This window comes from Durio zibethinus, chromosome 1, assembly GCF_047325235.1.
Source record: "Durio zibethinus cultivar Kanyao isolate XHJ-2024 chromosome 1, ASM4732523v1, whole genome shotgun sequence".
In the NCBI taxonomy this organism is placed as follows: domain Eukaryota; kingdom Viridiplantae; phylum Streptophyta; class Magnoliopsida; order Malvales; family Malvaceae; genus Durio; species Durio zibethinus.
In genome coordinates, this window is record NC_143162.1 from 10,387,486 (window position 1) to 10,403,442 (window position 15,957).

Here is a 15,957-nt window from a genome sequence, read left to right on the forward strand (position 1 = left end):
AATTTACTGAATTATAAATCGAATTTTCTTTATTATGAATGCTTGTATCTCTTGAAAAAAATAGGAATATTTATAATTTTTTGTTCATATTAATTGAGGATGAGAAAGAAATGGTTATATATGTGAAACAAATAATTGTTCACTAACAATACTTTCAGTGTCTTCATTATCTCTATTTGAGAATGAAGGCATAGAAGAAGGCAGAGGTAGAACTAGATTATTAATAGAACTACTTTCTCCATGATTTTTAAAATACAAGTTACTTCTTGATGCAAAAACTTCCATAGATTTTTATTTTTCTATTAGAAGGAACAGGTTCTATAATACCTTCTAATAATCATCTAGTGGGTACTAACGATCTCTAAGATTCATTAGTCTTGATTTGATTTCTAAATCAAAAGGTCTAGGTTCAAATATTTCTATAATATTAGAATCTATTTCTTTAAAGATGTAAAAGTATGATTAATAAATTCATTGATAGCTATCCAATTTATAGACAGATCATGAGCCACATTTCTATTTTTTGACTTTTTTATCATTATTCTAAGTCTAAGGCAATCTTCTATTAATAGGTCATTAATAGAAATAAAATAGTTTGGTTTTACTTTAAACCAAATACCTCCTGATACTAGATTTGATTGTATTCCTCATATTAGTGCTTTAATAGGTTTTCAAATATTTTGTCTACTAATACTGCTATTATCGGTATATCATTACCAACTTTGAATAAAGCTTTTATAGTTATCATAATTATCCTTAAATGTATATATCTAATTTCAAGATATTTTTGTTTAATTCTCCTTTTTTTTTTGGTAAATAAAGGAATATATATAGATCCTTGATTAAAATCAATAGCTATGGTATTGCCACTAAATTTTTCCATGTGTCTTTATGTCTATGGTTTGAATTTTGAAAAGACGAACAGTTTATATATTTTATCTTTTTATAATGATTGTAGTTTTCTAACAATTCATATGAAATAGTAACATCTTGACCTATTCATTTTCTAATATTTTTGTGCATTATTTATAACTTAATTTACTTTTTACTTACTTAGAAGCCTTTGTTTTAAGGCAATGTTATATAATTTGTTTAGAAGCAAGATAAATTCTATTTCTTATAGAATCTAAATAATTTTTATTATCTTTTGTAGGATTATGAAGTTCTAAATATTTGGAATATTGTTGATTACAAAGTTCATCCCATGGTGATGGTAATTTATGAAAATATTGTTTTTTCCAAAATTTAGAATGCAATTCATCCAATTTTTGGTATTCATGAATATATTTTTTAAAAAATTCTTCTAAATGTTTTATATCACATAATTTTATTTTTGTTAATACATAACTAGATTCACTATTTTGATCAGATGGTTCCATTCTTCCATAAAATTAAATTTTTGGTAGATTTGTAAGATTTTTTAACAAATTTGGTATAGTAGTAATTTGATTTTAAAAGGTTCATTTTTTAACTTTTCCTACTTTGAAGTTTTTCCATTTACATAAAAATTGTAAAACATCTTCTTGAAATGTTCCATAAAAATAATTTAAAAATTTTTCTTTAGACCAAGTGTCTTTGTAGTTATTTACTACAATAGTAAGAGATTGTGCCCATTTCAATACTAACTATATCATAAAAGTATGACCTAATCTAAATTTAATTTTAGGAAATCCTCCTAAAATTCCTTGATTTTCTAAATATATAAAAAGAAAATATTTATGAAATTTTTCATAAAGTAGATGATCTATTTCATCTGTTATTGAATTTTTTATTCTATTAAAAAGTTCATTGGGTAAGATTTTGTTAGCCTTTTCATATAAATTTTTTTTTAAATCTTTAAAAGAGAAGAATAAATGATTTTTTCTTCTATAAAAAAATCACAAATATTTAAGAGATTGTTTATCTCTTCAAATGAGTATTTTTTTCGTCAAGTTTAAAAATTTACGATTCTTCACAATCTCTTAAAGTTAAATATTTAAAACAAGATTTTGAAAAGTTTGGAATTTGTTAGCTTATTTGGTTAAACCTTTCGTAAGCTTAGTCATGCTTTTTCTAAAAGCTGATTTATTACCTTAAAGTTTGGCTTTTCAAACTTCATTTATGAGAATATATAACTCAAAGGGTAATTCTGGGTTATAAAAATTTTTTATTTCTGAAAAATTTTGTTATGGTTTTAACAAATTTTTTGTTTATTGAAGAATTTCAGAATATGACATTAGAGTCCATTGGTTTGGATAATGAGAAAATTGAGATAATTTATAGGGTTTCATTACTTGTTGTGATGGAATTTCTGACATTTTTCATGTATGGTTGGGGATAAAGGAAATATCCTAGATTAGAATATGGAACTAATGGTCGGTTAAAGGACCGAAATCTTAATCCTTGATTAGGATTAATATGTGTAAGAGAAGAACCTTGTTTGGGTTGCTTCTTTTTTACTGTAGTCCATTCACCAATTTGTTTTAGAGATATTTTACCTTAATCCATTGGGCTGCTTAAAAAATCAACCAGAAATTTGTTAGACCTTTTAAGAAATTCAATAGAAAAATTATATTGGCTTAAAAAGTTATACCATCTAATCTTTCTATGATTAGTTTCTAATTTCTTATTTTTTTAAAAATCTTTAACTACCTATTTATTAGTTATAATAATAAAGTTTTCAGGTGTTAAGTAACTATAAAATCTAGTTACAACATTTTTTATAGCAAGTAACTCTTTTTCAAATATAATATATTTTAATTCATTTGGTTTAATTTTTTTTGAATTATAGCCATAAATTAATTTTTGATTATGTATCTTTGATTTTAGTATACATCCCTAATATTAGTCTAATGCATCTGTTTCAAGAATAAGTAATTCTACTGGTTTTGAAAGATATTATCAAAGAACACATTTTAATGAATAATACTATCAAAGAACACATTTTTTTATAAAAATATGGTTTTTGTTTCAAAGATTATGTTTTAAAAGTAAAAAATATGATTTTTGTTTCAAAGATTACATTTTAAAAGTAAAATATATGGTCTTTGTTAAATTTTCAATTACGTTTGTTATGTAAAAATGTAGTGTTGTAATATGTTCAAAGATTATATTTTTTATGTTAGAAACATGATCTTTCTAGTTCAAAAACTATATTTTTTATATAAAAACGTAATTAAAATCATTTTTAAAATTTATTTTTTTATTCATTATTAACCACGTTTAAAAAAAAGGTACTTGATAGATTATTAATCACGTTTTTAATTTAATAAATGTGATTTTTGTCAGTAAAGATTATACTTTTAAGTATCATAAATTTTTTTTAATATTATATCAATTAATACATATCTTACGTAAGAAACGTCGTTGATATAAAAATATCTATTTTATTTGTTATCATTTGAATTAATCTATTACATTTTAAATATAAAAAATATGGTGCTTTCTAAAATTAAAAAAAAAATCCAAAACATAAAATTGCAATCATTTATTGCGTTTGTTCTTTTAATAATTGTTTCTAAAATTTATCACTTAAACTTTTCACCAACCTTTCTCTTATTCTCACTTTGGTTAAATAAAAAAACTACTCATTTCTCTTTTTTTTTCCATATATTTTTAAAAAGCAAAAAAAAAAAAAAATCATAAAAACACTATATGTCACTCCTAATGAAAACCATTGTGCTTCATACATTTATAAAATTTATCTTATAAGTAATTATTATTATTACTAATTTAGATTCATTTCTTTTTTTTTTTTCTTGTCATAAGAGTATTTTTTTAATTATCTTTGATTTAATTTAATTTAGTAGTCAGAGTTTCAAATAGTACTTGTATAGTGAAATAACGATCACAAAATTATAATAACATCACCACCCACCACTGTTATTGAAAAAAATATGATTGATAAATTAAATCACACTCAAAGCGGTGCGTAATGACCGCTAAAAAATGGTGTAACAGGAAATAGTGACAATAACATACCATTATTGACGCTATCCATGTTTTCTTAGTCATCGGTTCAAATTAAATAAAAAAAACTTTAATCGACAATAACTCTAACTCAATTCACAAATTACTCAAATTCAAATCAATTTCAACTATTAAATCAACAATCAAAATAAAAAAAATAAGAAAAAGTTAAATTACTTTTTTTTTTTTTTTTTTTTTTTACAAAATTCTCACTCATGCCCCAGAGCATGATGATAAGAACCGTATAGACATTCTCAGTCCTCCCCACCCTTTTCATGCATTCTCAGTCCTCCCCACCTTTTTCATGCAAACTGGAGGACAAGTCGTGCACTAATGATATTATATCTGAACCCTCTATGTTCTTTCCAAAGAAGCCAGGCTTCAGCTACTGAAAAGTTGCTGCATAAGTCGTGCATGTGGGTCTAGCAACTTTTCTTATCGCAGATTCGCAATCCAAATCAGTTATCACTCTATCAACATTTTTTTAGGTACGCATAGTATATATATATTTGGTCCAAGTCCTAATCTCCACCGAGCCAAAAGTTTGTGAGCGAGGGAGCTGCTGTGCCCCTATTTGTCTAGACAAGCAGGGTCATATTGAGAATCTTCAGTTATAATTTTCTTTTTTCTTTTTTTTTTTTGGGGGGGGGGTGGGGGGGGGGGGTTGGGTGGGTTTGGGGGAGTGGTGGGAGTTGTTGCAAAACAGTGATGCAAAAGAAAAGCCATAACCATAAGCAACAAAATCAGCCATGTTTTTCAGGGATGTTTCCACATTCAAACACGGAACCTTGGCAGGTTCTTAATTTTATGATTCTACCAGAACCAACCAAGTTTGAAATTTCTTTTCTATTCTGTTGGCCTTCTTACAACGTCAGTTTTCAATGCTTCACGGATCAATGACCAAAAGTCAAGCGTTCATTCTTATTCACATACATAGTAGACATGCTTGACAAATGCTAATTATAACAAGATAAATAGGACAGTATTCGTGGTGGACAGTTGTAATTTTAGCTTGTTAGCAGCATGGTTAGTACAGAGGGGTCCAAATCGATACAGTTGTACTAGTTTTTTTTTTCCTTGTAAAGAAGGTATTTTAGTATACTAGTGCATTTTTTTTTAGCTTGGAATAATTGATTCCCAAAACATGCAGAACAATTATGTAATAAACCTTTGGGTGGTTCGAGAGCAATTAAATCATGCATTTCGATATTTCTTCTAAACAACGAGTAAAGAGATCCAAATAACTGGGCATCAAACAACCCTACAGGCTTGTCAAAACCTATAGCTCTTGGGTCTCTAGCTAATTGCTACCCTACGGCCATCACCTGCTAGTTGTTCCAGAAAAAAGACTAGGGTCAGTTTAATGTTCTGACTAGCTTGAATTTCTGGTAGTGTCAGATGCCACTATAGCCAGTGCGCCGAACCACTCAGGCCATGCATGCAGGCCATGCTACAAGAAAAAGTAGGACAATTAGGTACACACTTGGCTTGTCTCGACTAAATAGAGAGGGCCATTTTTGTTTGGAGCTCCGGATCGCATAGGAAAAAGAAGAGTACCAGTACTCAAACCTTCTGATCGTGGAGCAAGGTCTAGACTCCAACTCCAAACTCACGACTCACAAGAGATGAAGCATAAGAATCCAGTTATTGAATTGGATAGAAACATGTGGAAAGTCTGTATAAAAGTTAGAAGGAATTTCGATTCCCGTATTAAACATTAACCACTGGCCAAACACTGGGCTAATAATGATTTAAATTAAAGCTAAACTAATTCATGGGAGAAGAACTTTCCGTAAAGAGTAGGCAACAGTATCAGATTACCAACCTTGAAAAGTAAAGCCTTAAACCTGACAACTCCCCCCCCCCCCAAAAAAAAAAAAAAAAAAAAAGAAGGCATTTTTCTTCTTCAACGTTTATAATCATTTATTTGGTTTCACGAAGTATAATGACGCCCAATTATTATATTGACTTCAACAATTTGAGTTTTGCACTGTCCAGCCAATCCGTTGTTCGTTAGGTAGCACTAAACATTTAAAATTGGATTGAGCACAATGCCAACCTTCCAAGCGCCTTCTGCCATTTTTGGGGTCAGCCATCACAATTTTAGGCCAATTGCGGTATTCTGTGTGCATAGGCCTATTGGTCCTATGGCCGTGTCCAGCATGTGAAAGAAAACGAAAAATGAATAGGAAAAACACAGCAACATTGCCAGACGAAGAAGGTGGATCTTTCATCTTAATCTAACTATATGAATGCTTCCAAATCTTGTATATTTTTTTTTATCACCTGTGAACTTTGAACTTTCTAATTAATTAATCTTCCATGAGCTGTAATCCTTATATATATTTTTGTGTCTGGTTGTTGTGGTGGGACATAAATAAAAGCGTTAAAGGCGATAATGCTGAGAGAATGATAAACAAGAATGGCGCTTAAATTTCCCTTGATTGAGGAAGGATATTCTTTTTAGATGACATTAATGTATCAGTTGTGGTTCACTCACTATGTGGGCTTTTTAGTGCTTGCATCTTCTTCATTATTCGTCTCCTTTAATTTTAAATTTTAGTTTACACATGACAGTTGATTAAGATAAGTTGAAAAGCTGTGAACATGTCCAAACTCCAAACTAGAAAACATACTAACTAGCTAGTATCTGATATACTAGTAGATTAATATACGAAAAGAAATGCTGCTGTATGGCGATGGCATGGCATGTGCAATCTGAAAAAAGTTTTGGGTAGAGAAGAGGAGACACTTTCTGTTGGAGGTTGACAGTGAAAAATAATTTGGTGTTGCTCTAGAGTAGCGGCTGTCCAGGCATGCCTTTTGATATTGATATGTGTGATCATTTTATAATAAGCTGTTTTCATAATTAAACAAGGAAGCTAATTGTTCATCCAAAAAAAGAAATTGGGACACTGCTTAACTTTTGGAACCCTGATGATTAAAGGGTATTTAATCGAGTTCATTTTTGGCGCAGAAGTCAAAAGTGGCATGGTCAAAAAGGAAGGGGGAAAGGATTACTTCGACTATTTTCAATTTAACCTTAGCGTTTCTCGAGTTCCCATGTTTATGTGGGCTTAAACTTATCTGATCACCGTACTTTAAATCTGGCCTTTTTTAGATTCAAGCTTTTCAAGAGCAAAAACATGGTGCATTGGCCACGGATGAACACAATTAACATTAACTGGATGCTTTACAAAGATTGGTGGGATGCAAGAGTAGATGTATTTTTTCAATAAAAAGAAACCATTACCACAAAATTCCAATATCCTTTCACTAGTAGTAATGCTTTTCTTTCTCTGAATTCTATAGAAAAAAAAATCCTTTCTCTGAATTCCTTTAAACATTTTTCGGATGTTTTTACCCTCCAAATCAATAAAGTTAAAGCAACAAGGTTCTTTTGACAGCTTATAGCTATGGGTAAAGAGGTTACTTTACTTCCCCCAATAAGCTAATTATCAAGTAGAGATCCCACATTTTGAATTTGATAGCAGAAAAGCTTCATCAGAGTTTGGGTGCAAAAACTGATTAATGGTCTAAAAACCAAATCATTAAATGACATGCTAAGTCAGCTCCATTTATAAAATAGGGTCCACTCGTACGGAAATCTATCTCTCCACCACAGAACAACACTAGTAGGTAGTAGCACTGGCGATCTGTCTTCCCGATTTTTCATTTTTTAAAGCCAAAGCAACGGCAGGACATCCCGGGTTTCCCTCAAAAGTAGGGCCGAAAGGTTTATCACAGCAAAGTCTTTTTTATTGTCTCACATTAACGAAGATTAACACCAACAGGCAACAACATCAGATTACAAGACTTCCTCAGATTACAAGGTTTATCTTTACTTTTCTTTTCTACTTGGAATAAGAGTGATTTATCTATGTCAAATCTTTAATATACTACGTGGTATTTGATATGCCTATTATTGCCCTAATAGCTTGTTAAAATTTAAATATGAAACCAAACTACCATCATATTCTATGATATGAAGGAGGAAAGAGTTTTTTTTTTTTTTTTGGGGATGGAAATGGATATGTATGCCAACTAAAAATACTCTTTGCTTTTTTGCAACCTTTGCTTGAGTTTTGGCTGAAAAAGACAAAGCCGTTGTTTGCTCAAGGACCCAAATCTTCATAACTACGCATTTTATTTATGAAAATTTGAGCCAATGCCCAATTGCACATGGAAAAGGAAGAAAAATCAGCTATTGTCCGAGGGGAATGACAGACGACAGAGCAGGGGCCAATCATTTTCAACATCTAGACTGAAGCATCAATGATGAAATAAAATAAAACTGATCTGAAAATGATATTTCAGAGTGACGGAAGTTTTGTTTTTATCATAACATTTCAAGACAGGAGATTTTAGTGGGAGAGAGATCTGGCAAATTAAACTCGTAAAACATAAAATATTTATGTTATCCAATATTCATCCTTAGGGCAAAGTATATAATGCAACCAATAAATCCCATGTATCCCCTCCACCGGAAATTACTACTACTAATAGTATATATTCCTGGAAAAAAATAGGAAAACGGCAACAGGCGATGGGCGCATGGCATGCAGTTGGCTCCACATTAATTCATATTCACCAGAATAATTACTTGACGATTCGTAGTCAAAAGCAAATGTTTGAACAAATTCAAAATTTTTTTAACACAAATTCAAGAAATTGGATAACAATTAGGATTTGTCCCATGTTTAGAACTTTGTTGGAAATAAATTTCAGATAGGTAAAAAGAAGAAAAAAGTTTAGAGAGTTATGAGTAGTCTCTTCTCCACAGTCTACTCCAGTCCAGGACCACCTGACCAGAAAATCACTCACTTTAGTACAAGAAACAATTCATTCATTAACAAGATTAATTACCACGTTAACTTAGGATTTACGTTCTCCCACTCCATAATTATATCCACAACAAAGATCTTCTTGAAACCCACACGTCATGTTACAGATATACTGTCGTGTTTTTTCTATGGGAAAATTTTGCAGGTAGCTCACTGTTGGGCTATTCTGCCCGGAAAAGAAACACTATAATAAGTGAGGAAAAAGAAGAGAAAAAAGAGAAAAAATCTGTCTTTGAGTGAGAACAAAAGAAACAAGTGTTGTCGTCCGAAATTCGAGCTTTGAAGAAAAAGGGTCCCACTAAGACGAGAAAGAGAAAGAAGAGGGAAAAAAAAGCTGGTTTCTTGGGTCCCAGTGGAAGACCAATTAAACGCCATGCTCCCCCCTCCCCTGAATTCCTCAATAATTATCACCATCTCTGCAAGCCACCGTTCCTTTAGGACTTTAGCCTTTACTCTCTCTCTCTCTCTTATCCTTACCTGCAACTCACTCACCGGCTTAGCTCGGCTCAGCTCAGCCAGTTCAGCGCGTGAGAACTACTCTCTTATCCCCTAAAGGTTTCAAAATATGCTGTTTTTTTCTCCGTTTTTAAGCCGCTAGCTTTTGAAAGTTCAAAAACCAAACTCGCGGCTTGTTGTTTAGGTGCTTTGATTTGATTTGATTTTTTTTTTGGGGATGAGAAATTTCTCTCTCTCTGTATGTAAAAAAGCTTGTTTCTTTCCTCTAATCTCCTTTGTCTCTTGCAATCCTCGTCTGATTTGTTTGGTCATTGGTCTGAGCAGCAGTGCAGTAGTCACTTTCTCTAACACTGCAAACGCACAGACCATCCCAAAATTAGTACGTTTCCTCTTCTGCTCTTCAAACCCTTCTTCTTCGTTATACTAGTAGCTATACTAATTACATACATATCAAACAAATCCCTTGCAAAAGCTCTGCATTTTTACAGAGATTCCATCCGCGTCTCTCTCACAACTTCCCCATTCAATGGAGAAAGCACCCTCACCCATCTCCATACCAGAGAAAATCCCTCCACAAGACCTACCAGAGGCCTCTCCTAAGCCTTACAAGAAAAACTTTGTTACTAGTCTGATGGAAGCCGCTACTCTCCGCTCTCCTTCTTTCAAGGAAGATACCTACTTTATCTCCCATTTGAAGTCTTCAGAGAAGAAGGCGTTGCAAGAGCTAAAGGATAAGCTTATGGCTTCTTATGGCCCTGAAGGGGAATGCACAATGTGGGGAATCCCTCTTCTTGGTGGAGATGAAAAAGCTGATGTAATTTTGTTGAAGTTCTTGCGAGCTAGGGACTTCAGGGTCTTGGATTCTTTTCACATGTTGGAAAAGTGTCTTGCTTGGAGGAAAGAGTTTAAGGCAGACAATGTTCTGGAGGAAGACTTGGGATTTAAGGAGCTTGAGGGGTTGGTTGCTTATATGCATGGCTATGATAGGGAAGGGCACCCTGTTTGCTACAATGCTTATGGGGTTTTTAGAGACAAGGACATGTATGAGAGAATCTTTGGTGATGAAGAGAAGCTGAAGAAGTTTTTGAGATGGAGAGTTCAAGTTCTGGAGAGAGGAATTAGTCTCCTGCATTTCAGGCCTGGTGGGATCAACTCTATTATTCAGGTGACTGATCTCAAAGACATGCCCAAGAGAGAGCTTAGGGTCGCTTCAAATCAGATCCTCTCTCTCTTTCAAGATAATTACCCTGAAATGGTAGCTCGAAAGGTACTTGACTCTTACATAAATAGAAATGGCTCTCTTCTCTTCAAACTATTCTGGGGATTGGTTTAACTCTCTATTATCTCCTTTTTTGGGTTTAGATTTTCATCAATGTTCCCTGGTACTTCAGTGTGCTGTATTCAATGTTCAGCCCATTTCTAACTCAGCGAACTAAGAGCAAATTCGTGATATCCAGAGAAGGATATGCAGCAGAAACACTCTACAAGTGAGTCTTTTGCCTACATTCAGTTCTTTACTTTCTTAGCTGCTTTTCAGTTTCCTCTGTTTTCGTCTGTATAGATGCTGCAGCTTCACTTTGAGTAACATGTTGACGAATCTCCTACGGTTACTGCGTCTAGTATATTTCCTTGTTTTCCCATCAACAGTTTAAAGATCCAAAATTAAATACCTGTCGTTTACATTATTGGTTTTTTTTTTTTTAATCCAGTTTCTGATATTGTTAACTCTCAATAGCGGTGTTCGAATTTTGCCTTAAAAAACCCTAATTCTAGCTCTGCTAAAACACAAATTTTGTTTGTTAGATTTATAAGACCTGAAGACGTTCCGGTACAGTATGGTGGACTGAGTCGACCCAACAATTTGCAGAACGGTCCTCCAAAACCAGCCTCCGAGTTCACTGTCAAAGGAGGAGAGAAAGTGAACATTCAAATTGAAGGGATTGAGGTAATTTTTGTTGCTTTCTATTAACTTTGATTGTCTTAGTCAATTCGTATGCGAAATTGTGATCAAAGAAAATTTTTTCATAATCTAATAAGAGTCTAAACTCGATAGTACTGGTTACCATGAGTAGTTGGTAATAATCTTGAGGGTGGTTCAGGCTGGTGCAACCATAACATGGGACCTGGTAGTGGGAGGCTGGGACTTGGAATATAGTGCAGAATTCGTGCCCAACGCGGAGGGCAGCTACACCATTGCAGTGGAGAAGCCAAGGAAACTGAGCTCTTCAGAGGCGGCCATTCACAACTCCTTCACATCAAGAGAAGCTGGCAAAATGGTACTTTCTGTGGATAATACTACGTCCAGGAGGAAAAAGGTTGCTGCTTATCGCTATATTGTCCGCAAATCAGCCCTGGTGTAGCTTCAATAGGAGTTTTAAGAGTATTTATCTTAATTTTTGTTTTACTTTCCATCTGTCGCTTGAAGGGGTTTAATTAATGCTTGTGAACCTTCTTTTTTTTTTTTTAAATCTACTTCAGAGTACTAAATTGCTAATGTGATGTATAAATATGGATGTGTTGTTATCATCGTATGGCTTAATATATTCATACAGAAGCTTCAGTTTAGCTTTCCCTAAAAAATGTATCCATATTTCTACTACTCCATATCTGATAAGGAAGAAGAGAAAAAGAAAAAAGAAAGACTCGAGGAGCTGGAATCCTGTGATTCATAGAAAAATGGATTTGCTCACTGCGTCTGGAGTCCTGAAAGGGATTTTGGTTGTGGTCACAAGTTGATTTCCTATGGTTTCTTTTTGTGTTTTCTTTTTGTGTTCTAGTTGGGAGGGTGGTTGGACTTGGATCTCATCTAAATGCAACTAGACTCCGGGACTGGGGGGCTCGCCTGGGTAATGTTTTGGAAAGTCTTGAAATAGTGGAGATGAGTACCCACATTCACATGTAGCGATGTAAGAAAGTAGAGTGCGTGTGGTCATGGATGAATTGAGTTCCAACGTGCACATGGAGTTGAAAGAGAAAGCTTATGAGCAATCTGTTGGTCTGATGAAGTGATGATGACTATGTCCTCTGTTTCATCAGGTACGTGTCTGATAATTTCACTTGAAATTGGTCTCTTCTGTTATTTTGATTTTTATTTCCTTCTCTTGCTTACCATCTAAGCTATCCTTCAGAACCTTGGAATAGTGGATGAAGAATTTGTTAATACTAGTTTTTCTACAAATGATCTGTTGTTGTTGTAAGACGTAGACAGCTAGAGACTGTACTAAAATCACTTCCAACTTTTTCTTTTCTTGAATTTGAATTGAAAAGAAGTTAGTACTAGAAAACATTTCTGGGATTGTATTTTTTTATGAAGTTATGGTGTTGATTGTTAACGTCTGAGATGAGGCATGGAAGGGCATGGGCCTGCAGTCTGCAGGTCAAATAGGTAAGAGAAACTCACAGCTATCGAATTTCAAGGGTTTGGACTTTTTGGAGTAGTCCAATTCCAGCCAGCTGCCCCTTACTTCTAAGGTCTAACAGTTCTTGAGCTTATGACTTGTGAGGTCACCCGATAGGCTAATGGTTTTAATTGCATCACTTGGACTAAAGCGAAAATTTTGAAAGACAAGGATGTAAACTGTAAGGGGCCTCCACAAATGGAAAATGAGTGGCAGTGCAAAGACAGCATTTACAGATTCTTCAGAATACTACATCATCGTTTTTCAGAAATAAGAACCTATAGTTTCCCCGCTTCCATTTAAAATCTTACTTACGTCAAGGAAAATACGCCAACTGCTTGTGTTTCTTTCTTATGTTAAAGATTGTCTAGACTCGAATACTTAAATCCTGCCATGTTGCAATGCGCTCTACCTACTTCCTTGAACAACTTCCAGTAGGATTTTCTGCAAGTTCGTGCAAATTAAGGCCAAACTATCAAGAGATCATAGAACGGTTTCAAAATTAATTAGCACGTTACTTACGAAAACAGTAGAACTTTTCTTATTCCTTAAAAGTCGAACTCAAACCCTCAAGTTTTATATTAATTTTGTATTTTTGTTTTAAAATTTATAAAGAATACTTATATAACTGCTGAAATTGAAAGATGACAATATCACAATTTTTCACATGTTGAGGCCATATTGTCATGGTCCGCAAACCGATCTAGGCTTAGCGGTTCTCTCCGTACTAAGTAGTAGTTCAAGTTCTAGTGGGACTACTCTTGCCTTAAACCTTTATGTTATTCTTTTGTTAGCCTTTCTTTATGTACTTGCTGTATCCTTTTGTTTTGCAACGTACTAGGTGGCTAAGTCTCACAATCTAAAGTGTTTGTGCACTGTTTCTTGTATTAGGTTGATCTGAGACGCGAAAGAGTCTATTCCCCGTGTCTTGGAGTTACGTGAGCTTGCAGCTTGAGTCTTGATTCGTAATAAATTGTATTAGAGCCTGGTTCGAAAGAGCTAGGAGTCGATGGCAGAACCAAATGCTGAGGGGTATTGTAGCTTGGATTAGACCAGAGGTGGTGACCAAAGCCTTAGTTAATATGCAACAGATCTCTACTGGTGACAAGAGGAGCCAGAGTTGTTGTAAGAGTAAGAGTTGGCTGGGCAGCTAGAGTTGGCATCAGTGTTGGTCGGGGGACTTGTGTACAAGCATCCTGGTGTGGTGTGCTGCTATTGTGGTGAGTTGTGCAAGCATCCTACCGTGTGTGCAGACATCTTACTATGTGTGCAAATATTCGACTGTGTGGTGTAGGCGGTTCGCTACATGGTGCAAGTGTTACAGACTTAAAGAGGAGTCCTGAATCTCACATTGAATATAAAAAGAGGGTCATTGGGATATAAAAGGGTTCACACCATCTCTCCCTTGTAAGGTGCCTTTTGTAGGATAAAACCGTAAGACCAGAGGGGCTAGAGCGGATAATACCTCACAAGGGTGTAAACCGTAGCAGAAAGGTTGATCTGGGTCATCGGATGAGTGGATGCCCGGGTCTTGAAGCTTGAGTCTCGACCCGTGACAAGTGGTATCAGAGCCAGCCTTAAATCGTTCGATCCACACCAAGCGCCTCGAGGGAGGTAGGTAGGGTGGCCAACCTCCTTGACGAGGGCGTCACGAGGTTGGGTGGGGGAGAATGTCACGAATCTAAGGAGAAGCTTGAGTCTCGACCCGTGACAAGTGGTATCAGAGCCAGCCTTAAATCGTTCGATCCACACCAAGCGCCTCGAGGGAGGTAGATAGGGTGGCCAACCTCCTTGACGAGGGTGTCACGAGGTTGGGTGGGGGAGAATGTCACGAATCTAAGGAGAAGCTTGAGTCTCGACCCGTGACAAGTGGTATCAGAGTCAGCCTTAAATCGTTCGATCCACACCAAGCGCCTCGAGGGAGGTAGGTAGGGTGGCCAACCTCCTTGACGAGGGCGTCACGAGGTTGGGTGGGGGAGAATGTCACGAATCTAAGGAGGAGTCCTGAATCCCACATCGAATATAAAAAGAGGGTCACTGGGGTATAAAAGGGTTCACACAATCTCTCCCTTATAAGACGTCTTTTGCAGGTCAAAATCCTGATGTTAGGGGAGCCAGAGCAGACAATACCTCACAAGAGTGTGAACCGTGGTAAGAAGGCTGATCTGAGATACCGGATGAGTGGGTGCCCAAGTCCCGGAGCCACATAGGTTCGGAGCTTGAGTCTCGACCCGTGACACAAGCATCCTAAAAGGGTTACTGTGCTCATGAGCTGGTGAAATGCTCTTGGTGTGTTGGGTGCGAGCGTGTTGGAGTGCAAGACAGGTGCTCGACAACTTGTTGCTGTATGCTGTGGTGTGCTAGGCGAGTTGTGCTGGTGTGCCATGCTAGTTTACAGGAACCAGAATCAAATCACTAAAGTGTTTACTAGAGTTAAGGTAAACCTTTGGTTTGTGCATTCATGGTCTAACAGTTTGTGTGTTTTGGACTGTGGCATGGCTAGGAAAATCTAGACAGGGAGCCAAAATAGGGTGTTCAAGGAGCGCCCACCTATAGACAAGTGGGAAAGATTTTTTTAGATAACAGATCAGTTCAGGGACATTAAGGGATCCTCAAATAAGACAATGAAGAAGCTCATACAATGTAATAAGGCATTGGAATCTGTGGTGACAACCTTACAAGAAAGAGTTAGCCAGGCTCAAAGTTGATCATGCTATATTGTGACTTGCTGTGGTTCTTGGTGTAGGCTTGGGATCAAGAGTAGAGGTGTCTAAGCATTTCATTGATGGAGTCAAGCTATGGGTAAAGGCCAAGCTACAATGACGAGGCATGCAGGAATCAAGTTGAACTAGAATTGCTACGAAATCGACTACTCAGGTTGAGTGCACCAAGTTTCCAAGGTCGAAAGGAAAAGGCTAGAGTGGGCTAGACACCAATGTTTATTCCTCAAATAAGGAAAGGGTTGTGGGGAAGCCCAAATTTTACAAGACTGATAAAGCCGCTAGTAGGGAGTGAGGAGCCCTTGAGTTGCTATTTTTATGATGGTCCATATCAGGTCAGGAAGTGCCTGAAGCTTTTAGCCATCAAACGGGCAGAGTCTGTCCAAAGGCAAGAGTGGTAGGGGTAAACAGCGCTAGAAAGAGCCCAAGGAGGAGCGGCCAGGTGCTAGTCGAGACTGTCGAGGGGTTAGGTCCTCTTGAGGAGTTGATGAGGGATTGCAATAAAGTGATGAGAAACTTAGGATCGAGATCATTGGAAGCCAATAGAGTACATGTTTAGGTATGGGACCAAAATGTTGGAAAACTAGATTA

General features: G+C 35.6%; 1 protein-coding gene across 1 annotated transcript; it reads left to right on the plus strand.

Annotated features, from left to right (window-relative positions):
- Window positions 1–9,423: 9,423 nt before the first annotated feature.
- LOC111311148 (patellin-6-like) lies at window positions 9,424–11,742 on the plus strand. Its single transcript, XM_022910519.2, has 4 exons — window positions 9,424–10,515; window positions 10,611–10,735; window positions 11,052–11,193; window positions 11,348–11,742. The coding sequence occupies exons 1-4, from the start codon at window positions 9,775–9,777 to the stop codon at window positions 11,606–11,608; spliced, it is 1,269 nt and encodes a 422-aa protein (XP_022766254.1). The 5' UTR covers window positions 9,424–9,774; the 3' UTR covers window positions 11,609–11,742.
- Window positions 11,743–15,957: the final 4,215 nt, after the last annotated feature.